At 45.3% G+C, this 27,296-nt stretch overlaps 1 protein-coding gene and 1 pseudogene across 3 annotated transcripts; both read left to right on the forward strand.

Moving 5' to 3' along the window:
- The first annotated feature begins 788 nt into the window (after window positions 1–788).
- LOC121157261 (activity dependent neuroprotector homeobox) lies at window positions 789–27,271 on the forward strand. Of its 3 annotated transcripts, XM_040981308.1 has the most exons (4): window positions 889–2,882; window positions 17,265–17,377; window positions 19,111–19,203; window positions 21,199–27,271. In XM_040981308.1, exons 2-4 carry the CDS (start codon window positions 17,270–17,272, stop codon window positions 24,310–24,312), a joined length of 3,315 nt encoding a protein of 1,104 aa, XP_040837242.1. In that variant the 5' UTR covers window positions 889–2,882; window positions 17,265–17,269; the 3' UTR covers window positions 24,313–27,271. The 3 variants fall into 3 exon arrangements, with proteins under 3 accessions (XP_040837244.1, XP_040837242.1, XP_040837243.1); XM_040981310.1 differs by lacking the exons at window positions 889–2,882; window positions 17,265–17,377 and adding an exon at window positions 789–838; XM_040981309.1 differs by lacking the exons at window positions 889–2,882; window positions 17,265–17,377 and adding an exon at window positions 18,568–18,759.
- Window positions 3,920–4,093, forward strand: LOC121157517 (annotated as a pseudogene).
- Window positions 27,272–27,296: the final 25 nt, after the last annotated feature.

A 27,296-nucleotide genomic window follows, 5' to 3' on the forward strand; every position in this document is an offset into this window, starting at 1 on the left:
TGGGGATTATATAATTTCCCTTAGGCGAGTGTGGGGGTGCTGGGGGCATCCACTTTCAGGGAAAGTTTGGTGCAGGCATGGGTGGGGAGCTAGAGGGCTGTCCCCGGGGGGCATGGTAGGAGAGGGGCCTGCCCTCCCAGGGCCCCCCCATCTAGCTGGACAATGAGTCCTCTTATGCTAATGAGGCCCTTACGTCACTTCCGCTCTTTCTCGGCCGCCATTTTGGCTAAGGCAGGTTCGGGGACTCGCTCCGAGGCGCTTGTATTGTCTGCCGAGGGGAGACGCGGGATCGGCCCCCTCCCCCGCCCGTGGCCGCCGCCGCCTCCGCCGGCCCGGTCTCCCCTCCGCCGCCCGCCGGGATCCATGAGCTGAACTCCCGCCCCCCCGGCCGCCGCCATCTTGTGCCCCCTCCCCCTCCCGCAGGCAGCGCTAAGGGGGATTTTGGCGTCTCCTCAGACACAGCTCCCTCTCTCGGTCTCCGCCGCCGAGGAGCGAGGGGAGCGTGGCCGCCGCCGCCCGCCCGGCCGCGCCGGTGAAGCCGCCTCTCCCACGCCCTCCGTCTCCTCCCTCCGCCCCTCCTTTGTCTGCACCGCTCGACGCCGCCGCCGCCCGCGCGGGGTCCGGAGCGAGCCGCTCGCGCCGCCGCCCGCCGCTCTGCTGCGCCCGCCGCGCCCCCCGGCAGGAGCCGCGGCCGCGGCGCGAGCCGGAGCCCGAGCGCGACGAGGCCCCGGGCGCGCCCTGCCCGCCCTCGCCGCCGTGCCGCCGCCATCCGCCCGCCGCCGCCGCCGCCCGGCCCCCGAGCACGCCGGCCCCGCGCGCGCCTCGAGGCCGAGCCAAGGTAAGCTCCGGCGCGCGGCCCTGCCCGGCCCGGCCCCGCAGGCGCGGGGCGCATTGTTGTCGGCGCTGCCCCGAGCCCCGTGCGTCCCCGCTCCCGGCCCGGCCGTGTGCCTGGGGGCCCGGCGTCGCCGGTTGCAGCCCGAGCCCCTCCGCGGCCAGCAGCTAGCCCGGCCGCTCCGAGCTTTTGCAGCTCGTGGCATCTCCCCCCACCCCGCCCCCAGCCGGCACCGGGCTCCTCGGGCTCCTGGAACTCGGCTCTCCACCACCACCCCCACCTTGCTAAGCAGCCCCCCCAGCCCTCAGCGAGCCCCCCACGCACACCTCCAGTGCCCGGAAGGAGCCTGCTGCCAGGTCGGCCCAACCTTAGCTGGGGGGCGGGGAGCATGCACGGTTCGGAGCAAAAGTGTCTTCCTCCCCAGTATGCCAGCTTCCCAGCTCTCCACCCTTCTCGGGCTCAGCTGCCTGCTCAGCGAAGCAGCTCAGGAGCGCTTCTGAGCCCCAACTTTGCAGGGAGGTGGAAGAGAATGGAAATCCAGAAAGCTGCAGGGATTTGATTTTTAATGCAATGAATGGGGAGTAGTTCTTTGAGTACCCTCTTATTCACCTCTTCTTTGCTGTGGGCTCTCTGCCTGCTTCCCCCACCCGCCAACCTAATGCCTGCCTGCTGGAAAAGGCGCGATTGCTTCTCTTCCTCTTCTGCCCAAGCCCGGCTCCCAGCTCTGGCAGCGCTTCAGCCACACACCCACACCCCCTCCACACCAAGTCTTCTTGATGGCTTTGCATTCACCAGTTCTTCTGGATAGTTCTTGCCACATCCCTATTTCACAGACAAAGGCTTAGGAGTGAAAAAGAACCTAACTGTTTCCTGCCCTTTTAATGCTGTCCATCTCCACACACCCAGTTCCCATCCCTGATGCTTCTTGTGTCTGTGTCTTGAGCCTGCAAGATGAACACCAACGAAAAAATCTCTTGGATTGCCTGCTACAGTTTCTTTGTAAATCTGCATTGTTGCTTCTGGTTTATGGCCATGAAGAAAATACCAGCCCCCACCCAAAATGCACCGCAGCCAAGTCGGCTAAAGGCGATGAGTGTTGGAGTCAGTAGGGGGCGCATTCTCTGCACTGGGTAAGGCTGCAGAGGGGGGAAGGGCCCCAGCCAGGACAGGATGTGCTTCACAGCGCCTTCTACAGACCACGGGGAAATGGGCCCAGCAAGACGCACACCGCACTCAGAGTTGACAGCAACATGGCGAGGCTTCAGGGAGTCAAGAGCAGTGATTTTTTTTCTTGGGAAGAATCTACTCTGCAGCATACAAGTTTTCTCTTGGCTTTGACAAAGCTGTTGACCCTTAGACAATCCACACTCTTCATAAGCAATCACCTTGACACATCCTTTCTTTTCTGGAATTCCAGAATTCTTCCACCTTAAGCTTTGAAAATGTCAACATGTCTTTGCAAGGTCAGGTGGTGCAGGAGGTAGTTTCAACCCTGGGAGTCGTGGGTTTGGGACATTGGTGACTAACTCCCTCCTTCATGATCCAAATCTTTCCAATCCTGGGAGAGTTAAAAGTCATTCTTGAGGGGTGTGAGCTTTGTGTGGGGTAGTAAATTTGATAAGTGTGTAGATGGGTGTCAAGATTTGCAAAGGCTTGTTGGTAAACTTCAAGCCCATGTTGGGTTCTTCACTGTCCAGCTCAACAGACTGGAGTGTGAAATTGTGTTTCTTTCCCTCTTTGGACTCATGGTTGCCCTTCGTTATCTCGGTAGCCAACCACCTTTGCAAAGTGTTGACACACCAGTCTTCTGTGAGCACCCACTGTCTTGGGGTGTGTTGATTTCTGTAGATTTTACTCCTCTTGTTATTTCCATAGGTGTGAGATGCACAGTGCGAAACCTAGGCCCCAGCTTTTGCGCCATGATGCACAGGGTTGTACTTTTTGTACTGAGCTGATAGGTGGCCTAGTGGTTATGTCCTGTACTGCCATTTTGAGGATCTGGACTCCGTTTCCCGCCTTGCTCTTTGGACCGCATTGTCAATTCACACCGGTGGGTATAATCATTTTGGAGGGTGGGGACTGCAGCAACAGGGCAGAAAGACTGCTTCCTCCTAGGTCACCACCCAAGGCAGCACTTCCAGAATCTCAGCTAGCCCCATTCCCCAGAGCCAGGTGGAGTAGGTTGCCATAGTGGGCCCTTAACATCTGCGAACCTTACAGATGACTTAAAGTTTAAGGGACTCGTATCATAATTACTTGTGTCTAAAATATGTTAAATACTGATCGAGTGTTACTATGATGCCCAATCTCAAAAGTTGTTAGGCTTCTGGGAGCCTTAAGCCTCTGATCAGAACCTGTCTCTCCATGAACTTCTTGCCACCAAAGACTGACAGTGGTGGTTGATGTGTACAGTATGCTGAAGGCTCCTTGCAAGCTTCTGTGGATGAGCTAATGTGCATGTACGGGTGTGCACTGAATGGGTGTGTCCTTTGATAACACTGTTAATCAGCTGATGCGTATGGGAAATATGTTTTGTTGGCCAATTGCTACTAAGTAATATTTGGTGAATGAAATGTAGACAGCTTGGTTCAGGTATTTCACTGTAGGCTACATGGTTCTACAATTCTGTTATGGTAGATATTTAGTATAATGGTATTTGTCATTTTAAAACTACTCTGTAGTGTTTATGTAATATATATAAGTTTTGACACACTGGGTGTGTGATATACATTAGTTAAGCTCTTGAAATGAATAATTTGAATGCCACTTCTTTTTTGAGATGGTTTGCAAAGGTGTTTTATCTAATTTAGCGAATTCCAGATAAGATGTGGTGCTAACTGATGTCTAGTTCTGATAGCTGTTTTCCCTTATGGGAAGACTTTCCTGTAAGCTCTTAGAAACCATCAAGAACAGAGTTTGAAACTTTTGCTTGTTTAGACACTCGGTAGCAGTGAAGGTGAACCAGTAGGGCTGAAGGCTGGGGTTTACAATAGGTGGACTGTAAGGATTCATTGAAGTATCCGTAATAAACTGGCGGCGGAGGAGTGAGTTTCCTGTTCGGCTCAACTTTAAATGGACATTGCTTCAAGCTTTGCCGCAGTGGCAGTATTGTAGCCAATGAGGTTTATCCAAGGCGTGATTATTGCTAATTGAAAATAGAAATGGCTTCTTTATTTTAATGCTTGTTGAAAATTTTCCCTTGCATGTCTTACTGTAAGGCTGTTAAATATTGAAACTGTATCTTTAACTCTGATTCTTACAGCTGCCATTTAGAAGTATGATAGTTGGGCCTGTGGGCCTCAGGAGCCCCTGATGCCTAGGCATGCCTGCTGAGTTTACAGTGGTTACACAGTGCTCCTCCTCCTTAACCGGTGCATGAGTTCTAGGCGTAGTGTTTGCGTTCAGACACACCTTCCCCACGATGCCAGCAGCAGTCAGCTGCTATCAAGAACACCTGTTAATGTTCATTCCAGCACACGGGCAGAGAGGGCCTTACCATGTATGCTTGATTAGAGGCATAGGTGTATAAGGAATACAGTACATATAAACTTGTTGCTTTTTTTGGTATCTGCTTAAAACTTCTGAATAACCTACTGAAAATAAGCGTTTATATTTAGAACACTGAAACAATGAGAAATACAGGAGCACTTCAAAACTTGATGAAAATGGAATTGAAATGTTTATTTTATGTGGGTGAAAATTCTTCAGATCCATGCATAGTTTTTTCATAATACGCATTTTCCTCCTGAAATGACCTCGTAAGTTGGTGGATTCTTTCAGATGTTGTATACACGCTGGCTGCATGTTCAGTTATGAAAATTGCAATTTAATATGGAAGGAAAGCCATTGTGTTTGTGGTACAGGGTTGAAGTGTAGGTTTTTTTCTCTTACGAATCATGGATTGTATGCCTGTGTGCAGTAGCGAGTAAGTAACTCCGTTAATTGGGGATGTGCACAAACACATCAGTGCAGTGTTTCTCTAAGAGCTGGAAATGAACATACCAGATTTAAGCTTTTTTTATAGATCTTTAAAAAGAAAAAAACTGTTTAAACCTTAGTGAAGTGAAGATTAAAAAGTTAGATAAAAAGAACAAAACTATGAAATTTTTGTTTGTAGTAATGCACCAAGATGCCTGACACTGTGGTACTGGTTTAGAAGAAGCTGCTGCTTCAGACTGGACTTCTTAAATTTTTTGAATTTGAGTTAGCATCCTATAGTTTCTCTGGTCTCAAATTAAAATGAGTTTCATGAGAATTTAACGCTCATTCATCGCCTGAGAGGCGCGCACTGAGAGAAGTGTTGCTCCCCGTGTGAACATTCGCATTCATTAGACTGGCCGCCCTTGATGTTTTGTTGCATAGATTCCCTTCCCTAGTTGTTCCCCTGGTTTTTCTGAGAGCATGAGGTATTCCCTGGAGCTAGTGCTGCGTCCTGTTGCAGGTGCATCGCTGTTAGCTTGGAAATTGTTCAAATCTGGATGAAATCAAAGCTCCCTACTCATTTTAAATATAAAAACTGTTTTTGTTTTGGTTTGTTTTTTGCATTCACTTTTTTCATTTGCATCATTGAAACACTGTAAGATAAATCATACCGAATGACCATTGTGACTTTCTACGTTTTAATTAGAAAGTTGAGTGGGGGAGGGTTGTGTCTCTGTAGTCTGCACATCTTCATTCCCTTCTCCCTGTGTTTTGCCATCCGCTACCTTTGCTGTCTGCCTGTGCAGAGCTCAACCTAAGTGAGCACATGTCTGCTTCGCTAGGAGACAGCTTCATTCCCATTGTCCTGCTCAAATGGGAGTGTGTGGGAGTGTATGCATGTCTGTGTAAGCAGTCTCAGGGAAATGAGAGCCACAAAGTGAAGGGACAGTTTGGATGGGGATGCAGTTCCACTCAGTGCAAATCCTTCTGCTGTTTACCTTCCAGTTGCTTCTGCTTCGTGAGCCTTCAGTTCTCTGAGCAGCACTCACAAGCCGCCTTCCTTTGATTGGTCCCTACTTTAGTTCCCCAGCGCCAAGTAGAGAAATCCTAGAAGGTCTCAGGAGTTTCAGCACTGTTCCAAAAACAAATGTTTGGAGAAGAAGAGAGCACGGGAAACTTTAGAGTATACACAGGGAACATAACTTAAGGGGCCTGTGTTGTAGCATAGTGGGAAAAACTGCTGCTGCCAGCATTCAATAATGACACCAGTTCATGGCCTAGAAGAAGCATCAGAAGATGACCCGAGTGCTTAGACCCCTGGACCCATGTTGGAATCCTGGATGAAGCCCCAACTCCCACCTGACTCAACTCTGACTGTTCACAGTCATCTGGGGAATGAACCAGTGGGTGAAAGAGCTCCAGTTCTAGATTTGGATTTTCAGATTAAAAAAAAAGAAAACCGACGTATAATCTAAAAGAAACTCATACAGTATTCGACCAGCTGTTAGAGTTAAAAAGTGAATGTGCGTTTCCTAGTACTCAGTGCAGTAAGGATATAGAAGTGTAATTATGTCACCCAGCCGTGGGCTGTTGTGTTCTACTTCTGTAGGGATGAGCTGGGAAGATAAGATCCTGTTGCTGACTATTCTGGTGTACCCTTATAAATGACTTCCATTTTATTTTTCGATCCCTCTGTAATCCGTTCTCAATTCTGTGGGGACTGTCTTTGATTGACAGACAAGCAGAGAAGTCAAGTCACCACTGCATCCACTGATGGAGTGAACATGCCAGGGGTGCTTGGTTCCCAGACCAGGACTAGAACACAGGCCGCAGTGGTGACCCTGGGGCTGTGAGGGGTCACAGGGCGCCAGGGTTGCTTCTGATTTTGTAGTAGTAGTAGTGTGTGTGTGCGCCACATGGGCTGAAAGTTAAACCATTCACACCCCTAGCAATAGAATACAGGTATACATTGCACAGGTGACAGTTAAAGTAACCTGTCACCTTTGGAGTTACCTGTTTGAGTATCTAGAAAGAAACTTTGTTGATGGACCCTTTGCTTTTCCCAGTGTTTTAGTCTGGGACAGTCTTCTTCCTTCCCTGAGCAGTTATTTTTGCTTAGACAGATAATTATCAGCTGGCTTTTACTCTTTCTTTTTCCAAACTTGTTATGCTCCATTTCAGACCATGTGGAAATCTGCACTTCCCTTGCTGATCTGTGAAGTTCTTTTCTTTTGGCGTTAGTACCTTAATTGGTAACTGTCAGTGGTCTCTTGCTTCTAATAGGATGTGTTGAGCTTTTACACTGCACTTACAAGAGTGAAGCCAGTACTGTGCTTGCTTGCTAAGGCTGAGACGATCCCAATGTAGTGACTACTCAGAATCTGGTTCAAGATGTGTTGTATTTCAGAATAATACAAGAAAATAGCTAACACTGTAAAGATTGAACCATCAAGTGGCAAAAAGTGTTTTTAAAAAAATGGTTGTGGAAAACTGCCTTTGGCTAAGCTTTGACCCTGAGAGATGGCTTAGAAAGACAATTGGTAACGTGATTTAGACAAGTTGCTCTGTCATTCAGCAATAGTTCTGTTATTTCCGCTACTGTGGGAATTTTTTCTTTTCTGAGGAGTTTTTGATAGAGACTTTGGCCCATCCTATATTACTTTCCCAGGCCATAAGCAGGGGCTGGATGGGAAGTGGAACAGCTGGTACCTATTCAGGATGCTGGCACTTGCAGGTGGAGGATTAGCCGACTGAGTTATCATACCGGACCCACATTTGCTTTTCTTAAAAGTATGTGGATCACCAGTGTTCTACGACTTTCAGACTAAATGTCTAGTGGCTGAGATGGATGTTCTCATATAACAGGTTAAGCTTGAGATTCCTGCATCTTCAGTCACAAGTGCCTAATTTGAACATCGGCTCCTCTACTTCTGATCGAGCTCCCTGCTAATGCATCCTGGGAGGCAGCCAATGATGGCTCATAACTTGGCTTCCTGCCACACAAGTAGGATACCCAGATGGTATTCCATGGTGTTTGACCCAGCTAGCTCCAGCTGTCACGGATGTTCAAAGAGTGTAAGTATGTTAGAGATCTCTCCCTCAATTTTCTCTGTGGCTGAACTGACCTGTACAGCCATCTGGGGAGTGAAGTAGTGGATGAAAGATCTTTCTGTCTGTAAGTACACTAACTACTCCAATAAAAAATAAAATCTTAAAAAGAGGGTGGGGCAGTGTTGTACAGCAGGTTAAGCTACTAGCTGTGACACCAGCATCCTATAACAGGCTGCCATTTTAGATTCTGACTGTTCTTCCATTCCCACTCCCTGCTGATGTGCATGTGGATTGTGGATGATGGGCCACATCCCTAAGCCTGCCACCCACACGGGAGACCCAGATGGAGTTCCAGGCTTCTGGCTTTAGCCTGGCCCAGCATTGGCTGTTGGGGCCATTTGGGGGGTGCACCAATGGATGAACATCTATCACTTTGCCTTTCAAAGAGAGAAATCTTCAGATCCATAATCGGACCACAGCTGGGTGACTGTAAGTCACTTAGGTTTACTTAAAGCAATTATAGATGTCCAGTTGCGTAAGTATTTTAGGGACTTGTAAACACTACATGTCTCTGGTATGTAGTAGAGTATGTGGGTTCAAGTCCCAGTTCCACCCCTGAAACCATGTTCCTACTACTGTGTACCCTGGGAGGTAGCAAGTAGCGACCGTTCACATTAGAAACCTGAACTGAGTTCCTGATTCCTGGCTTCAGTGTGGCCAAAGCCCAGGCACTTATAGGTATTCAGAGTGGACCAGGGAGTGAAGTCTCACTCTTGCATACATTCTCTATGAAATCATTAATATGCAGACTCTTCAACTTAAATGGATCATATGGAGTAATTGAAAACTATGAAATTACTGCTGTGTGTGTGTTTGAGTTATGAATGTGCATTATGTGTTTGAGAACAGATATTGTCATCCAGTTTGATTCCTGGTAATAATAGGCCAGGCTTTCTAAAGGGTGTGGACTGTGGCTTAGCAGTAAAAGAAAAGTCAGTCACATCACATATTGGGGTGCTTAGGTTGAGTCCTGGTACTCTGCCTCAGATTCAGCTTCCTACTGCGGTGCACTCTGGGCCCCAGCACATGCTGGCTCAAGTACTTAAGTGTCAGCTACCCCCACACAGGTGACCAAGATTGAATTCTGATTTCTTGGGTTTGGCTTGTGCTAGACCTAATTATTTTAGTCACCTGGGGAATGAATCATTGGAGGAAAGATCTTCCTTCTGTCTTTGTCTTTCAAATGAAATGACAATTCATACGGTTGGAGGGGTGCGGGAGATACAAGCTTGTATTTTCCATGGTTTTTGCAGTATTTGTTCTAGTTTAAAGTAATAATGCTAACTGGTTTACGTGTTGAATTGAATCTTCCCATTTAGCCCTCTGACATTTGAAAAAAATTAAAGGAACAGGCCTCTGGAGGCTAAGTAGCATTTTTAGGGTCACAAAGGCAATAAGTAGGTGGCAGCAAGGGTCTAAACACAGATGTATCCACCTCTAGGGTGGAGTCTTAATCATTGTGCCTCATTCAGGCTTTTTGAGCTGAGCTGAAGCTGATTCAAGGCGAGGAGCCAGGAACAACTTCTGGTACTCCCACACAGATGCAGGGCCCCAAGGCTTTGCGCCATGCTCCACTACTTTCCCAGGCCACAAACGGGGAGCAGGATGGGAAGTAGAACAGGCGAGATATGAACCAGTGCCCACATGAGATCCTGGTGCCTGCAAGGTGAGGATTTAGCCCCTGAGCCATTGCACTGGACCCTCAACCAGCTTTCCAGCTTTGTCCTTCATTGTCACCTGCAGTCGTGACACAGCAGCTGTTCTGACCTCTCTGCAGTAGTTCCTAGAACTGCTTTCCTGCCTGTGGGTTTATTTTATGTGCAGGGTCAGCCTAATTTAGTGTGCCCCTCTCAGTACCTACTTGCCACCCCTTTACTGAGAACGTGTTCCCTATGTTGCAAAGCTTGCTGCCATTTACCTTGTGGCACACTACCTCTTTTGCTGATACTTATGGGGTGTGATTTCCAAATTATGCATTCTGCTTTAATGAGTACCTGCTTTGTGCCAGCCATGCGATAAGGAGTTGGGGAAACCCGTGCAAGCTCTTTTATGGGGACTCCTTTATCTCAAATTGTGAAATGATACCCTTGTCCTGTAACATGTGCTAGTTCTGGTTCACCCGTTATTTGAAACAAGAAAAAACTGCTGAACATGGGATACACATTGATTCCATATGCAGACATAAATTCCTCTTTGCCGCATGTGTCCAACTCTAGTTTGGGTCATACTTTTTTTTTTTTAATTGGAAAGTCAGATTTACAGAGTGAAGGAGAGAGAAATAGATCTTCCGTCCACAGGTTCACTCCCCAAGTAGCCATAATGGCTAGAACAGAGCTGACCCGAAGGCAGGAACTTTTTCTGGGACTCCCATGCGGGTGCAGGGTCCCAAGGCTTTGGGCCATCCTCCACTGCTCTTCCAGGCCACAAGCAGGGAGCCGGATGAAATGGTGCCCATATGGGATCTCAGCACATGCAAGGCAAGGACTTAAGCCACTTGGCTACCGTACCAGGCCCCTAAATAATTCTTAACATGACCTAAATGTGGGCCCGACATGTTGGTCTAATAACTAAATCCTTGCCTTACATATTCTGGGATTCCATTTGTGTGCAACAGTTTATGTCCACTGCTCCACATGCCATTCAGCTCCCTGCTTGTGACCTGGGAGAACAGTTGAGGATGACCCAAAGCCTTGGGACCCTGCACCTGTTTGGGAGACCCAGAAGAAGCTCCTGGTTGGTTCAGCTCCAGTCATTGTAGTCACCTGGAGAATGAACTAGCAGACAGGAGATCTTTCTCCCTGTATGTTCTTTCTGAAAATCTGCCTTTCTAATAAAAATAAATACTTTTTAAAAACGGCATAAATGTTTGCCTAGAAACACTATAACATCTCTTCAAGTACTGTCATAGCCATGAAGTAACTGGTACTTTGCTGATGTACGGTGTTTGCTCCTTGTAGAAGACTGCCAGTACAACTTAACATTTTTAGTTAAATCATTGATTTAAAGAAACTTTACTGAGTTGTAAACCCCAGTGGATATTATGTACTCTTTAAAGATAACAGTGATTGGAGTACTCTTAAATATGAAGAATGTGAATTTTTTGCGTATTGATCTGAATTGTTGATGTCCACAGAATTGCACAGAATTGAAATAACTGATAATTAATAACTTGGATATCCTAATTCCTGTGAACTTGGTGACTTTTCACCAGAAACAGCATTTTTTTTTTCAGCCTTTGACCCTCTACCTCCGTGAAGGATGATCCCAGCAAGACTGTATTTAGTGATACTGAAGAAGACAGCACAGTAGTATAAACTTTACATTCTCATCCTTTAGCCCTACTGTGGACTTAATGTAACTTACCACTGTGAGAAGACTACTTTGATATAGGGAAAATTTTTTGTAAACTATTAGGGTTAAGCATTAGTCTTCGGGCTGTGCAGCATGGCCTAGTGGCTAAAGTCCTTGCCTTGAACGTGCCGGGATCCCATATGGGCACCAGTTCTATCCAGCAGCCCCACTTCCCACCGAGCTCCCTGCTTGTGGCCTGGGAAAGCAGTCGAGGACGGCTTTGGGACCCTGCACCCACGTGGGAGACCGGAAGAGGTTCCTGGATCCTGGCTTCAGATCGGTGCAGCACTGGCCGTTGCGGTCACTTGGGGAGTGAATCATCGGACAGAAGATCTTCCTCTCTGTCTCTCCTCTGTATATCTGACTTTGTAATAAAAATAAATAAATAATTTTTTTTTTTTAAAAAAAGGCATTAGTCTTCAAACAAAACACTGGGCCCAGTTTACTACATTTCAGTAGAATGCCACTGTAGCATAAATTTGCATTATGGATTTAGTTTTGTTTGTTCTTTCAACTATTTGAAAGTAGAGTGAGGAGAGAGCTTCCATCCACTGAGTAACTCCATGGCCAGGATCCAAGAACTCCACTTAGGCCTCCAGCACTGTGGCTGTTGCCTGCTGCTTCCCAGGTGCATCAGCAGGGAGATGGATGAGAAGTGGAGCAGCGATAACTTCCAGCACTCTGACAAGGGAAGCAGACGTGACAAGTGGTAGATTAACTAGCTGCACCACCACAGCTGCCCTGAGGACTTAGTTTGGAGTGTGAGTATTACAAGGAGATGTTTTCTCTCTGTTTTACCTAAAGGAAAAATACATGGTTTAAACTGAGCAGGTCCTGTTAGGTGTTCCCAGGAGGCCATCAGGACAGGGTAGAGCCACTTGTCCTAACAGAAGCTGTAGATTGACTTTCACTGCTGTAACTGATAAACTCTAGTTACTGTGTATATTCATATTTTGGCTCTTATAGCATTAAAAAATAGCCACTTACTATTGGTGAAAAGTAGGACACACTCATTTACTGCTGAATTTTCTGGTATGTCAAGTTAATGCTATGTATTATTACTCAGCATTTGGGAACATCACATAAGAATGCAGGTTAAAATGTTAAGATTTGTGTGCTAGAAAATGTACTAGATGCTTGCTTATGATTGTTTAAAATGTAACATGGACAATTTGATTTGGAGGCTGATTGCTTTTCTCCTGAATTGTTTTCTGTGCTTGGCAGAAAATGTTTGTTTGTTTGTTTGTTTGTTTGTTTGTTTGTTTTACATTCTGATGGCACAGTCGATGCTTTTCTGCTATCCCTAAATATATGGGCCATCCTTGAAGTGGTGGTTTTGAATAGGAACCACCACAGCCAAGCCCTAGTAATAGTTTTGTTGTGTTCAGTCTTGCAAGCCTTAGTGAGACTGCTAAGCCAGTATGAGGGCTTGTTGTACTGTCTTCCGTCTGCTGATTCAAAGCCCCTGACCAGGCGCGGGGTTCTAAAAGAGCAGTTGTAAATCAGGGTAATTAGGATCGTCAGTCACTGTCTTCAGGCAGTGGTGGTGTTAGAACCTTCTGTACAGATTATCTCCTCATGAGGTGGGTGCTGTCTACTTTTATTTCCCTTTGTAATACTTGAGTAAGAGTAGTCTTGTGTTTAGTATTCAGAGGGTAGAGTCAGATAGGTGTTATTTATTATTTATATGGCCTCAATTCATCTCTGGCATTTTTAGTCTGAGTGATTCTCTGCTTTTCCCAGTCATTTAACTTTTTCTTTAGGAAGCATGCTGATGGGAGCCTGGAGTAGAAATACTGGAATGTTTGAGCCCTGGCCAGCTGGGCTGGGTATAATTTATGGAGATTGACAGGAATAATCAGCCAAATCATTTAAATTCTTTCCTCTTTTTTTTTTTGTAAGATTTTTTTTCTTGGGGCCTGGTGTGGTAGCCTAATAGCTAAAGTCCTCGCTTTGCATCCACTAGGATCCCATATGGGTGTCAGTTCATATCCTAGGTGTTCCACTTCCCTTCCAGTTCCCTGCTTGTAGCCTGGGAAAACAGTTGAGGATGGCCCAAATAAAACCTTGGGACTTTGCACCCGTGTGGGAGAAGCTCCTGGCTCCTGGCTTCAGGTTGGTTCAGCTCTGGACAATGTGCCCACTTGGATAGAGGGTGAAGCCGTGGATGAAAGATCTAAAATAAAATACTTTATTTGTTTTTGTTGAAAAGGAGAATTTACAGATACAGAACATCTACAATCTGCTGGTTCAGCACAAGGCCTTGTGACTGACTCTACCCACATGGGAGACTGTAGCTCCTGGCTCCTGGCTTCGATTGGCTCAGCTCCAGCTGTTGCGGCCACTTAGGGAGTGGGCCAGTGACTGGAGGATCTTTCTCTGTGAATCTGACTTTCCAATGAAAATATCCTAAAACAATTTATTTTATTAACTTAAAAAATTTTATTTTATTGAATAGACAGGTTTACAGTAGTAGATCTGATTCACTACCCCAAATGGCCTTAACAACCTGAGGCCGGGAAGTTCCTCCAGGTCTCCCTCACTGGTGCAAGATCCCAAGGCTTTGGGCCGTCCTTGACTGCCTTCCCAGGCCACAAGCAGGGAGCTGGATGGGAAGTGGGGCTGCCGGGACACAAACCACACCATATGAGATGCCAGCCCTTGCAAGCAGAGGATTAGCCAGTAGTTGAGCCATTGTACTGGGTCCTTAAATCATTCCTAAAAATTAATGGCTTACACCTCGTTCATCAAATGATATGTGCTTACCAAAAGGCTAGTTACTCCCAGTTGCAAATAAAGCACTTGGAAATGTTCAGTTGTCATTGAGCTTTTCCTAAATTCTATTAGAAAATGCTTGACTTTTCTATGCATTGTTTTAGGTTAATGAAACTGGGGGAAAGCCTTTTTAGAATAACTGTCTTCTGACAGATTCATGTTATTACTTGATCTAGTTCACAAGTGTAATTGTGTAAAATGCTGTATCTTCCCTCTTAATTATTAGTTCCTCTTTTGTGTCCCATTACCTGGTGGATACGCCGAGTCTCAGTTGCAAGTGTTATGAACAAAGCTTAAGTGGAAGTGACTCTGCTTTCTCAGGGAAACCTGGAGACCAGGCGGGGTAAAAGGCACAGCTGTATGGGCCCCGTGAGCAGTGTCAGTAGGAGGCTCTGTCAGGTCTCTGCTCCTTTGCAGCATCATTGCCGTGTGTGTGTGTGCAACCAGTGGCTGCAGAGATGAAATACTCTGACCCTGTGCTCTAGAGGAGCAAGGACCGCCCAGCAGCAGTTGAGCGGACACTGTGCAGGCAGGAGGAAGGGCCTGCTGTGTGCTCTAGACAGGTGGACTGCTGCTAGAGGGAAGACAGCTCTGTTGCACTCTACTCCGTCCCTAACACAGCGATTCTGAATATGATGGAGAAACAGGGAATGTTCCATTACAATGGGTCATTTCCCTTTGATGCCATAACTGGCGCTCTCCCTCATCAGGATAGTGATGTTCATCTGCTGAAGACCTGATAACTAAGAAGGTTACAGAGAAAGGGGGCTGCACGGCTGACCTGCTCCCCTGCCTGCCGCAGCCGACTGCACAAGGACCTTGCTGTAACTTCGAGGCATCTCTTCCTTAAGAGCAGATAGATTTTTTTCTCTTCTGTCCCTACTCTTCAGGCACTTACAAGTAAGGGGCCCTTGTCCGGGTTTTTGATTAGGAAGGGGTTTGGAGAGGAGGCCAGGCGTTTTTAAAGGATCAAATAGATTACATTGATGAATCATGTATATATTTTGAACAACGAGCGGCTGAAGAAAACGTAGGGCCCTTGAATTTTGTGTTTATCCCAGCACTGACAGGGTGAGGCGGGGAGGAGACTTTCAAGGGGTCGGTTGGCTCGTTAAACAGAAGGCACAGACGTGTTCTAGCATGTGCTTTCAGAATTGAGCGTGGTCACCCCATCTGGGAAGAGGGCTGCATGGCTGCAGGATGGTGGCAAGGAAGCTCGCCACCATTTCTATTCCTGTGCTTTTTATTTTTTCTTTGTAGAGAACTGTGTCATTGAAAGCCAACAACCAGAACAATCTTTGTAAATGGTTAATTTTGAATATGTGCAGACTAGCTCCAAATGGACAGAATCTTAGAAATAGTTTCCATAAACAAGTATATGAGGGCATTTCCATCTGGGTGAAGGGGTAGATTAAAGAATTCTCAGAGTAATCAGAATGTCATGAATCCATTTACACTCTTACAACATTCTACATCTATCAGTTTAAGTATGCACGTAGAAAAATAAACATGTACCACATTTTTCAGTAAGCAGTGATGTTTATTTCATTTGTACACTTTTAATTCAGTCATATAAGTAAACTCAGAAGGTGACCCTGTGTTGTGCTACTTTTAAAATACATCTCTTGCTGCTATAAGCACAATTTCTTCTTTAGGACTGTGGTTGGAGAAGCTGGGCTGCTCCGCTGGGTGATTTAAATGACTGTGAGCTGTGGGATGGCCTGAGGAGAACGCTTTTCCTCCCCAAGCCACAGGTAGAGGCTGGCAGCCTTAGTGGGCACAGTTGCAGCTCTGGAGCCTTTGCTTTGCTGAGCCTCAGGAAGTCAGCCCCAGCTGCTTTTTAATTCTCTCAAAAAAAGATCAACTTCGTGTGAACAACTGGGTTTTCTTTAAAAAAAAGAAAAAAGTAAACTACCCAAACAATGATTTTAAACAATTTAGCAATAACACTCCACAAACAATAGTTGATTTGACCTTTAGCGCACATTGGTTTGTGTCACAAGCAGGATGCAGATGGGATGTGTAACTGGTGGCAGGCACACGACCCGCAGCACCCACAGCGCAGTGCTAAGTCCGCACCACCGCAGCCAGGGAGTTTGGTGAAGTGCTTTATTCTCATTTGGCCCTTCTTGGTACCTCACTTAGGATTGTTGGAGACTTCTGTGTTCTGAACACCAGAGTTAGCATTTCTGAGCATTATTTGTTTTGGTAGGTGTGAGTCCTTTCTAGCTCTCCTTCCATTTTTCATAGGTAGTGTTAAGTTTCAGATTAGGATAAGTGAGAACGCATATTTGGAATAGTTGACTTGCAGGTATAACAGCTCATCCTAATTGACAAATCATATTTCCATATATTAAATGTTAGCTAGTGGTGGCTTTGGCTTTTCTTTTTGCTGCTGTGGGTTTTAGAGCTACTTTATTCTGTAAAATTGTTTTGAATTTGGACCATTAAATTGAAGACAAATACTTAAAGATGTTTTATGGAAGCACTTATGGTCACATTGGGAGCCATACAGATTCTCAGTTGTCCAAAATACTAATTTTACGTCGTCCTTTGTTTTTAAGGACCTGGGAGAAGTGGCTCTAAGTTTCTGGTATTAATGCCTTAGGTCACTTAGGCAGTTGTACCATTCTCGTACACACATGGGCTTTTTGTCTTTGGGAAGGAACCACTAAAAACCCCTGAGAGATGCCAAGTGCGCTAATGCCAAGTACCCACCTTCCCCTCCTGGCAGTCACTCCAGCTGTCAGCCAGTAGCTGTCAGGGGTGAGTCCTCAAAACCATTTTGTCATTGATTTGGGGCGTGTGCAGGATTAGCTCGGCATGTTTCTTTAAGAATGCCAGAGCAGTGGACAGGGACAGTTCCCAGACAGACTTCTTTTCCCTGGCACTCAACACTGTGGTTACAATACTAAAACGGTGAGCATTTTTCTATTTTCAGAGGTTCAACATCACAAGCAGAAAAGCACTTAAACTTTATTTAAAAATAATTGGTTGGTATTATTTCCTCATTCTCAACTTTATCATTGAACTGTTTTGTTTTTTTGTTTTTGTCTAAACAGAATTGTGCCAGAATGAGTGAGACTCACAGTTGATCTATAATTTCAAAGCAATGTGCCATTCAGAAACAATTCAGAGAGCACTTATTTTTGCCTGTATTTATTCACCTTTTTTTAGTTGGGGTCAGGGTTTGTGATCCTATCATCACTGGAATTAGTAAATTATTACAAGTTGTACATGTTTTGACTTTGACTTAAATTTTTTTTCCCAATAGAAACTATGTTCCAACTTCCTGTCAACAATCTTGGCAGTTTAAGAAAAGCCCGGAAAACTGTGAAAAAAATACTTAGTGACATTGGGTTGGAATACTGTAAAGAACATATAGAAGTAAGTAGCATGTCATTTTTAACTTTTAACATGACTCAGCTTCTGGTCCACTACTTTGTGTCAGCAGCCAGGATGGTTAATTCTTAGGTGGGATTCTGAATTTTAACCACAGCATTAGCTTCTCCAAAGCTTTTTGAATTAGCATAAACTTCTTCCCTTCACCTTAAAATGGGGTTTTTCATCTTTGCGTCCTGCAGCAAAAGCAGCTGCCATTGAGAACTCAGAGCTTGTCAGACGTTGAACAGGCTGGTCTAGAATAGCCTCTCCATTGACTCCTTCAGCCACTTCGGAGGGGAGAGTAGGAATTCTTAACCTCCATTTGACAGGTGGAGCCTGGCGCAGGGTCTGGGTCGGCCTCCCAGCTGAGGAAGCAGTGCCGTCTGTGGGGCTCCAGGCCTGTCCTCATTCTTGAGAGGCCTAAGGGTGCTGGTGACCTAGTGCGGAGGCATGGTTACTGAGGTGCTTGTTGTCTCTCCTTGGGATTTGAGCATTTGTTGGCCCCTTTGACCCAGCAGGGACTAGGTCTTCCCCTTGTTTAACAGATGCCTTTTACCTACTGTTCTCTAGCCTTTTTATTCTGAGAGCTTTATGACAACCCCTGGGATGGGATAGCCAGAGTGGAAGGTTCCTCCTTTTCCAGATCACAGTACTCCGGGTCTTATGGTTAGTTGGTCAGAGCTCTGGTTGAAAAGGTATATTTAAAACCATTTCCCTGCTAACACAAGGACCAGAGCTACCTTGTTCATCCATTTATCCCTAAGTACCTAGCACAATGTTCAGCACAAAATAGGACCTCAGTAAATATTTGGGATGGAAGAGTAAATTCATTAATGCGGTGGTCTTTATTCCCCGAGTCCCAGTAAGACTCTAGGATACAGCGTGGAGTCTGCAGCTCCTTGGAGGAGAGCTGCTGGTTAGCTTGTCCCCAGCCCAGCTCCAGGCAGCTGGGCCCCAACTCAGTGGTCCATTCACTGCGCAGTGGATGAGGCCCTCTTCACAGAAACCAACCATGCAGGTGCTCAAATGCCTTTCTGTCCTGCACGTGCTTTGTTCCTCTGATGACATCGTTACTCACTGAGGATGAGGTGTACTGGATTTCCCTGGAACTGTGACCCACTTAGGAGCAAGGAAAATTTTTATTCTGAAACTTTTTATCTTCCTAGTCTGAGGGAAAAGGGGCTGTTAGCATTTTACATGAGCATATAAAGTTAACATCACATTGCTTGCTTTCTTTGAGTAGCTTTCTTTCCTCCTTTTTGGGTTCAAAAATCCTGAATTTTCTTTCCATTCCAATCTCTGGCCTGGCCCATCTACCCCTGAAGAATCTCCCGTCCCACCCCACCCCACCCCACCCCTCAAAAAGAATACTCATCTGCAGAACCGTAAGTGCACGTTTCTTAGGCTACATTCCAGCACTGTCGCTGATGAGTTACAGTGCTCTGACGAAAACTGCTCGGGTATCACTGTATATAGAACACACAATGGTTTCCTTGGAAACCTGGCTGACCATCGGGGTATTTTTGGGTTAATACAAAATGTTCAGTATAACTTAACTTCAAGGTGTGCCCTTTTGTCTTGCCTAAGAGTCTTATGTTCCTAGTTTTTAGTTCGGGCTGGGTTTGGTTTTCCTGTGCCTCTCCTCAATCCTAGTAAAAAGGTAATGACTTCTAGGTAAGGTTGGGCTAGAGTTGATATCACTGTGTGTTTTGTAAACTTTTTTTACTGTTTTCTAGGATTTTAAACAGTTTGAACCTAATGACTTTTATTTGAAAAACACTACATGGGAGGATGTAGGATTGTGGGACCCTTCACTTACGAAAAACCAGGTGAGTGGCACAGGAAACTTCCCCAGTTATCTGCATCCTTGGCTCATCTCGTGCTGTAGCTCTCAGCCATCCAAAGTGATGCTAAACATTCCAGATTTGGCATCTAAAAATCTACTTATTAGGTCATTGGAATGAGGCTTTAAGTGTAAAAAGAAAAGGAAAATTCTGTTGCTGCAAAGCTCTGAAGGCCACTGTGTGTCTGTCTAGATTTCCTGGAGCACATTGGCCTCTTCTGTCTCTTCCCAAGTTGTGTTGACCCAGATGCCAAGTATCTTTCTGATTTCATAGACCAGAGCCAAACACAGCCTAGTTAGGGTTTTCTTTCTCCTGTTGACGACACACAGCCTCTGGGAGACGTGAAGTGTATCTGTAAGGTGGCAGTCACAGCTGATTCCACACAACAGCATGGACATCAGTATTGAGAGTGAGGATGTGCGGAGCTACAGGGAATTGAAGGTGGTGGTGATGCTTTGTCCCAATAAGGAAAAATTGTTAATTCAGATGTCACTGATCCCTCTCGTGCTGGTAATTCAGCATTAGTGTCTTCTCCATCTGTTGGGGTTATATGTGGCAGCCAATGGCTGCTTTTAAATTCCACCTGGGCCTTCTCAACACTCAGCATTCTCACTAGCTTTTATTTAGGTCAGTTTTATGAATCTGGTAAGCCTCATAGCCTAATGCTACAGAAGGAGGACAAATTCCGGGACTGTTGGGGATACCAGTATGGTGTAGCATTTGCATGGAACCTGTACACATCATCATGTAAGATTTCCTTCATGTCTGAGTTACTTCCAGTATCTAAAACTGTGGAAATGCTATGGTGAAGTTGTTAACTGAGTGGTATACAAAGCCCTCAAATTTGGGTGTAAACCTATATTTACAACAGGGTTTGAGGGAGAAGAGAATGAGGCAGTATGCACATGTTAACCTGTTTTCATGGACTACAGTACACAGTTCCTTTTTGACGTCGGTACGTGTTGCAGCACAGCATTGGATTTTTGGGTACCAGTGCATTCTTTACCACTTGTAGGACAGTTTTACTTTCTTTGGAAGCAAGTCTTGCTGGAGAGGGGATAACACTCTTTATAGAAAGAAGCCGACATGTGAATTCAATACATTCATTTTTCATCAGTAATGAAACTGAATACCGTAGCACACTTTGTATCACAGAAGAAAGTACATTGAAAAATAATATTTTGTGCCCAGTGCCGTGGCCTAGTGGCTAAAGTCCTCGCCTTGAATGAGCCAGGATCATACATGGGCGTCGGTTCTAATCCCGGCGGCCCCACTTCCCATCCAGCTTCCTGCTTGTGGCCTGGCAAAGCAGTCGAAGACAGCCCAAAGCCTTGGGTTCCTGCACCCACGTGGAAGAGCTGGAAGAAGCTCCTGGCTTCGGATCAGCGCAGCACCAGCCATTGTAGGCACTTGGGGAGTGAATCATCGGACGGAAGATCTTCCTCTCTATCTCTCCTCCTCTCTCTATATATGTCTGCCTTTCCAATAAAAATAAATAAATCTTAAAATTTTTTTTAATCTGGAAATTTTCTGGGATGAGAAAGAAATTGCAACTTGAGCTTTTGTCTGGTTTCACCAAAAAACACTCAGGCACTGAACCTAACTGTATATAAAGTCTGAAGTATTTAAGTTTCCAGATTCCTGAAGTAAAATGCTTTTACAAGGTTTATTATTTTTGACTGAAAGTATTGCTCCTTGGAAGTTAGTTGTCTTCAGTTTGTCTAAAACCCATGAACAAATGTGACTCAAAGCAAATATTAGAAAGGCCTTAGCATTGATTTCACACAGCTTTTTCCTTTGAATTTCTATTTCATAAATGTATTCTGCAAAAAGGAAAAAATATTGAAATCAGTTAGTGTTTCTGTTCTAAATATAGCACTCTGAGAATGTCTGTGCCGGTGGTGGGGGTGCGGGGTGCTTTAGAACCTGCAATCACTTGTCCTGAAGTGACGTTCTCATACTAGTTTCTGTTTTCTTTAGGACTATCGAACAAAACCTTTTTGCTGCAGTGCTTGCCCATTTTCCTCAAAATTCTTCTCTGCCTACAAAAGTCATTTCCGGAATGTCCATAGTGAAGACTTTGAAAATAGGATTCTTCTTAATTGCCCCTACTGTACCTTCAATGCAGACAAAAAGACTTTGGAAACACACATTAAAATCTTTCATGCTCCAAACGCCAGCGCACCAAGTAGCAGCCTCAGCACTTTCAAAGATAAAAGCAAAAATGATGGCCTTAAACCTAAGCAGGCTGACAGTGTAGAGCAAGCTGTTTATTACTGTAAGAAGTGCACTTACCGAGATCCTCTTTACGAGATAGTTAGGAAGCACATATACAGGGAACATTTTCAGCATGTGGCAGCACCCTACATAGCAAAGGCAGGAGAAAAATCACTCAACGGTGCAGTCCCCTTAGGCTCAAGTGCCAGGGAAGAGTGTAGTATTCACTGCAAGCGATGCCTTTTCATGCCAAAGTCCTATGAAGCTTTGGTACAGCATGTCATTGAAGACCATGAACGCATAGGCTATCAGGTCACTGCCATGATCGGGCACACCAATGTGGTGGTTCCTCGATCTAAACCCTTGATGCTGATTGCGCCCAAGCCTCAAGAGAAGAAGGGCATGGGACTTCCCCCAAGAATTGGTTCTCTTGCTTCTGGAAATGTCCGATCTTTACCATCACAGCAGATGGTGAATCGACTCTCCATACCAAAGCCTAACTTAAATTCTACAGGAGTCAACATGATGCCCAATGTTCACCTACAGCAAAATAACTATGGGGTCAAGTCCGTGGGCCAGGGCTATGGCGTTGGTCAGTCAGTGAGACTGGGTCTTGGTGGCAACGCACCAGTTTCTATCCCTCAGCAATCTCAGTCTGTGAAGCAATTACTTCCAAGTGGAAATGGAAGATCGTACGGGCTTGGCTCGGAACAGAGGTCCCAGGCACCTGCGCGGTTCTCCCTACAGTCTCCTAATGCCACCTCGTCTCTCTCATCGGGCCCATTAAAGTCCCCTTCCCTGTCCCAGGCACAGGCCTCTAGAGTATCAGGTCAGTCCAGCTCTAAACCTACTGCAGCTGCCACAGGCCCTCCTCCAGCCAATACTTCCTCAACTCAAAAGTGGAAAATTTGTACAATCTGCAATGAGCTTTTTCCTGAAAATGTCTATAGTGTGCACTTCGAAAAAGAACATAAAGCTGAGAAAGTCCCAGCAGTAGCCAACTACATTATGAAGATACACAATTTTACTAGCAAATGCCTCTATTGTAATCGCTATTTGCCCACAGATACCTTGCTCAACCACATGCTTATTCATGGTCTGTCTTGCCCATATTGCCGTTCGACTTTCAATGATGTAGAAAAGATGGCAGCACACATGCGGATGGTTCACATTGATGAGGAAATGGGGCCCAAGACAGATTCTACTTTGAGTTTTGATCTGACCTTACAGCAGGGCAGTCACACCAACATCCACCTCCTGGTGACCACGTACAACCTGAGGGATGCTCCTGCTGAATCTGTTGCTTACCATGCCCAGAATAACCCTCCAGTTCCTCCAAAGCCACAGCCCAAAGTTCAGGAAAAGGCAGACATCCCTGTTAAAAGTTCGCCTCAAGCTGCAGTGCCCTACAAAAAGGATGTCGGAAAAACCCTTTGCCCGCTTTGCTTCTCAATCCTAAAAGGACCCATATCTGATGCACTTGCACATCACTTACGAGAGAGGCACCAAGTAATTCAGACGGTTCATCCAGTTGAGAAGAAGCTCACCTACAAATGTATTCATTGCCTTGGTGTATATACCAGCAATATGACCGCCTCGACTATCACTCTGCATCTGGTTCACTGCAGGGGTGTTGGGAAGACCCAGAATGGCCAGGATAAGACGAATGCGCCTTCTCGGCTTAATCAGTCCCCAGGCCTGGCCCCTGTGAAGCGCACCTACGAACAGATGGAATTTCCCTTGCTGAAGAAGCGGAAGTTAGAGGAAGATAGCGATGCACCCAGCTTCTTTGAAGAGAAGCCAGAGGAGCCTGTCGTCCTGGCTTTAGACCCCAAGGGTCATGAAGATGATTCCTATGAAGCCAGGAAAAGTTTTCTAACAAAGTATTTCAACAAGCAACCGTACCCCACCCGGAGAGAGATTGAGAAGCTGGCGGCCAGTTTATGGCTATGGAAAAGTGACATTGCTTCCCATTTTAGTAACAAAAGGAAGAAATGTGTCCGTGATTGTGAAAAATATAAACCCGGTGTGTTGCTGGGTTTCAACATGAAAGAATTAAATAAAGTCAAACATGAGATGGACTTTGATGCTGAGTGGCTGTTTGAAAATCATGATGAAAAGGATTCCAGAGTCAATGCTAGTAAGACTGCTGACAAAAAGCTCAGCCTCGGCAAAGACGATGACAGTTCCTCAGACAGCTTTGAGAATCTAGAAGAAGAATCCAATGCAAGTGGTAGTCCTTTTGACCCTGTTTTTGAAGTTGAACCTAAAATCCCCAATGATAATCCAGAAGAACATGAACCGAAGGTAATTCCAGAGGATGCTTTAGAATCTGAGGAGAAACTAGACCAAAAAGAGCAGGAGGGTTCAAAATTTGAAACTCTTCATTTGACTAAGGCACCAACCAAATTAATGCACGATGCTTCTGACAGTGAGGTTGACCAGGATGATGTCGTTGAGTGGAAGGACGGTGCCTCTCCTCCCGAGAGCGTGCCTGGCTCCCAGCATGTGTCGGACTTTGAGGACAACACATGTGAGGTGAAACCCGGGACCTGGTCTGATGAGTCTTCCCAGAGTGAAGATGCAAGGAGCAGTAAGCCAGCTGTCAAAAAAAAGGCTACCATGCATGGTGACAGAGAGCAGTTGAAATGGAAGAATAGTTCCTATGGAAAAGTTGAAGGATTTTGGTCCAAGGACCAGTCACAGTGGAAGAACACATCTGAGAATGATGAGCGCTTATCCAACCCCCAGATTGAGTGGCAGAATAGCACAATTGACAGTGAGGACGGGGAGCAGTTTGACAGTATGACTGATGGAGTAGCTGAGTCCATGCACGGCAGCCTAACCGGCGTGAAACTGAGCAGCCAGCAGGCCTGAGTGCCTGGTTGCCCGCATCACTGACACACTGCAGCTTGGAACTCCGCAGTCCTTTCAGTGTGCCTGCAGGGCTGTGTCATAACTGGTACTGCCGTGTGAGTGCTGGTCAACACACTGTGGGACATGGAGCCACTGCTATGTCAGTGGCTAATTCTAAGTCTGTGACACATGATTGGCTGGTGATTGCTTCAGAACTTTTCTGACAGACAGTAACTTAATGTGAAAACAAATAAGCTGATGGCTCACACTCCCAAAGAGGGAGAGCAGAGGTGGATTTGTCTTCAGCAATTTCTCTCTGTAGAATGTTCTGGTGGATGTCCTTGATTCACTGATCCATGTGGTAGTGTAGGGCCAACAGACAAGCTGCCATTCTAAAGTGTATAGCAGGCTTTGGGAAAATCAGCTCTTTTTCTTGTATTCATTCATTCTGAATAGTTGAAATGTATATTTGTACAGTCTTTTAGACCTACGCAAGTGATGCATATGATATTGTTACTGTGTGCCCATCATAGCTTTGTTTTTTTTTTTTTTTTTTTTGGTTTTTGGGTTTTTTAGTGCTGCCCTTGCTGTGTATAAACGCTGTATCTAGTTTCTCTAGCAAAAGCTTGAAACTGCGCTAGTACGGACTTTTGGACAGACTTAGTTCTTTGCACATAACCTTGTACAATCTTGCAACAGAGGCCAGCCACATAAGATATATATCTGGACTCTCTTGTATTATAGAATTTTTCTTGTTCTGAATATCCTTGACATTACAGTTGTCAAAAACAAAAAACTGGTATTTCAGATCTGTTTTCTGAAATCTTTTAAGCTAAAATCACATGGAAACATTGACTTTACAGCTACTAATTTGGACACCTTTTAGATCTGTATAAAAGTGTGTTGTGTTGAAGCAGCAAACCAATGAGTGCTGCATTTTGGATATTTAGTTTTATCTTTAGTTAAACACCACTCTGGTGTGTTCATTTATACCATCTAATATATGACACACTGTTGTAGTATGTATAATTTTGTGATCTTTATTTCCCTTTGTATTCATTTTAAGCATCTAAATAAATTGCTGTATTGTGCTTAATGTAAACATTTGCTTCATTACACACGATGGCCTGTGTGCATCAGGTCTGTGCCATTTCCCACCATGGCACAGTCACAGAGGAAACAGATCTGCCACTTGCTTAAGTTATCTTTTGTGTTAAGGCACGTATTATAGATTGTTTTCAGTTTTGTAGCCCCCCCCCCTTTAAACTGAGCAAACATCCTTTTTTGTTGAGCAGAACCTGCAGATCTGTGTAAATGTCTCCACTTTTTAAAAAGTAACCATATTGGCATTAATTTACAAGCAGAATCATCACCATGGTGTTCCATTGATGAAAAAAAACATTAGTTTTCACCTTAAGAATGGAACAGTTGTACCCAGAGCAACAACTCTTGTGTTAAAGCTCTTGACCATCTAGCCAGTAAGAGAAGAGCCTGGAGACCACACACACAGCTAGGGCTGTCAGGTGGAAGGAGCTGGCTGCTTGACTGCAGGTTTCCAAGAGAAAGTGGTACTGAAAAGCAGAAAGTCACAAGGATGCAAAACTCAGCTGTCAGGCTTAGTGATGCAAACAACAGTGTGATGCTCTCAGCAGGTTTGAGGTTGGTCAGTCACCTCTTAGGGACTTTGACCTGTAATGATTGATGTTCATGGTTCCAAGACCCTTCCCAGAAGACTCTTGTTACCTGAGAGAATTCTGACCAGCCTTTCTGCCTGTTAGGTCAGGCTTTTCACAATCCCAGGCCTGTGAGGAGTGCAAGGACAGTCTGTAATCTTCAGGGTGTCTGGGCCCATTAGCCATTATATATCTGCTACACAAGTAGCTGGTGGATTCTTTGTGCACCCACTCAGATGTAGGACAAGACCTGTGTACCAAATCTTGCCACCTGAAGGTAAACCACCTAACGTTGGCTTGGAGGCGGATTCTGCTTGGTTAAGGTGGGCTTCTGGGTCCATACACGGCAGAGCAGTGAGATTTGGGCACAGGCAGCTTGAGGGTTGAGGATGGGGATCTAGGGTCTTGAACACTTGGGCAAAAACAAATGTGCTTTCTTGCTAGTGGTGGCTACGTGCCTTTCTGGGAGTAAAAACGGTTTAGCCACCAAAAAGAGTTGGAAATCCAGATTCCCAACTGGAAATGTTGCAGAAGCCCTAAAAGTATCTCAATAAAAGCCATGTTTAATGTTAAAATTGAGTGTTGTTGCTCCTGTTTGGTTTTGGAACAATCTGGAAATTCTTTAACTTAAGCTGTGGCAGTCTGCCACCTTACACTTAGAAAATCTCCATAACTGAGCTTGATGGATCTATAGATTTTATTTTAAAAAAATAAGGAAATCCCTAATTATCCCAGAGAACTTAGCTCCTGAAATTTCCTTGAATACTACATACACAAAAAAAAGGCTTTGGTGTTTTTGCCGCCTCAACACATGGGACCATCTTTGGTTCCTTGCCAACAAGCCATACAAGGAGAAGTCTGTTAGACACCTCTGTCCCCACTAGAGACCTAAGCAGGAAAGTGCGTGTCCCTTTTTAACATCTCAGCTGTGCATATGATCCAAATGCCAGTCCGTTGTAAAGAAGCCAATTTCAGACATGAACAAAGTGAACACCAGACTTGAAAACTGGATCTACTGTAGACTGGAGAGATCCCTTCCTGAGCCAGAAGGAAGTAAGCCATCTTGCCATGAGAAGGCTACCAAGCAAAGGGCTGGTTCTTGACTTCAGGCTACTGGCACTGAACCCTCAAGGTGAGTCCCAAAGACCATTCACTCTTCCTACGGAACTTGACCTAACGCCTGGGGTTTTCTACTCAGTCGCTGCTCATTCAGTTGATTCCAGCTGCAAATATTTTACCAGCATCATGTAGCAACACATCAAACTCACTCCACACAAGATCAAAAATAAAAGGATGACATTCCAAAATGGGATCTCAACATGCCAACTGGGC

This window comes from Ochotona curzoniae, unplaced genomic scaffold (genome assembly GCF_017591425.1).
Source record: "Ochotona curzoniae isolate NIBS_2020 unplaced genomic scaffold, NIBS_Ocur_1.0 contig_3520, whole genome shotgun sequence".
NCBI lineage: Eukaryota > Metazoa > Chordata > Mammalia > Lagomorpha > Ochotonidae > Ochotona > Ochotona curzoniae.

Bases quoted from the DNA above. Each gene is read 5' to 3' on its own strand.
- LOC121157261 (XM_040981308.1), top strand. From the start codon at position 17,270: ATGTTCCAACTTCCTGTCAACAATCTTGGCAGTTTAAGAAAAGCCCGG. The intron at 17,378-19,110 runs GTAAGTAGCATG...ACTGTTTTCTAG, and splicing joins ACTGTAAAGAACATATAGAA to GATTTTAAACAGTTTGAACC. The intron at 19,204-21,198 runs GTGAGTGGCACA...TGTTTTCTTTAG, and splicing joins CTTCACTTACGAAAAACCAG to GACTATCGAACAAAACCTTT.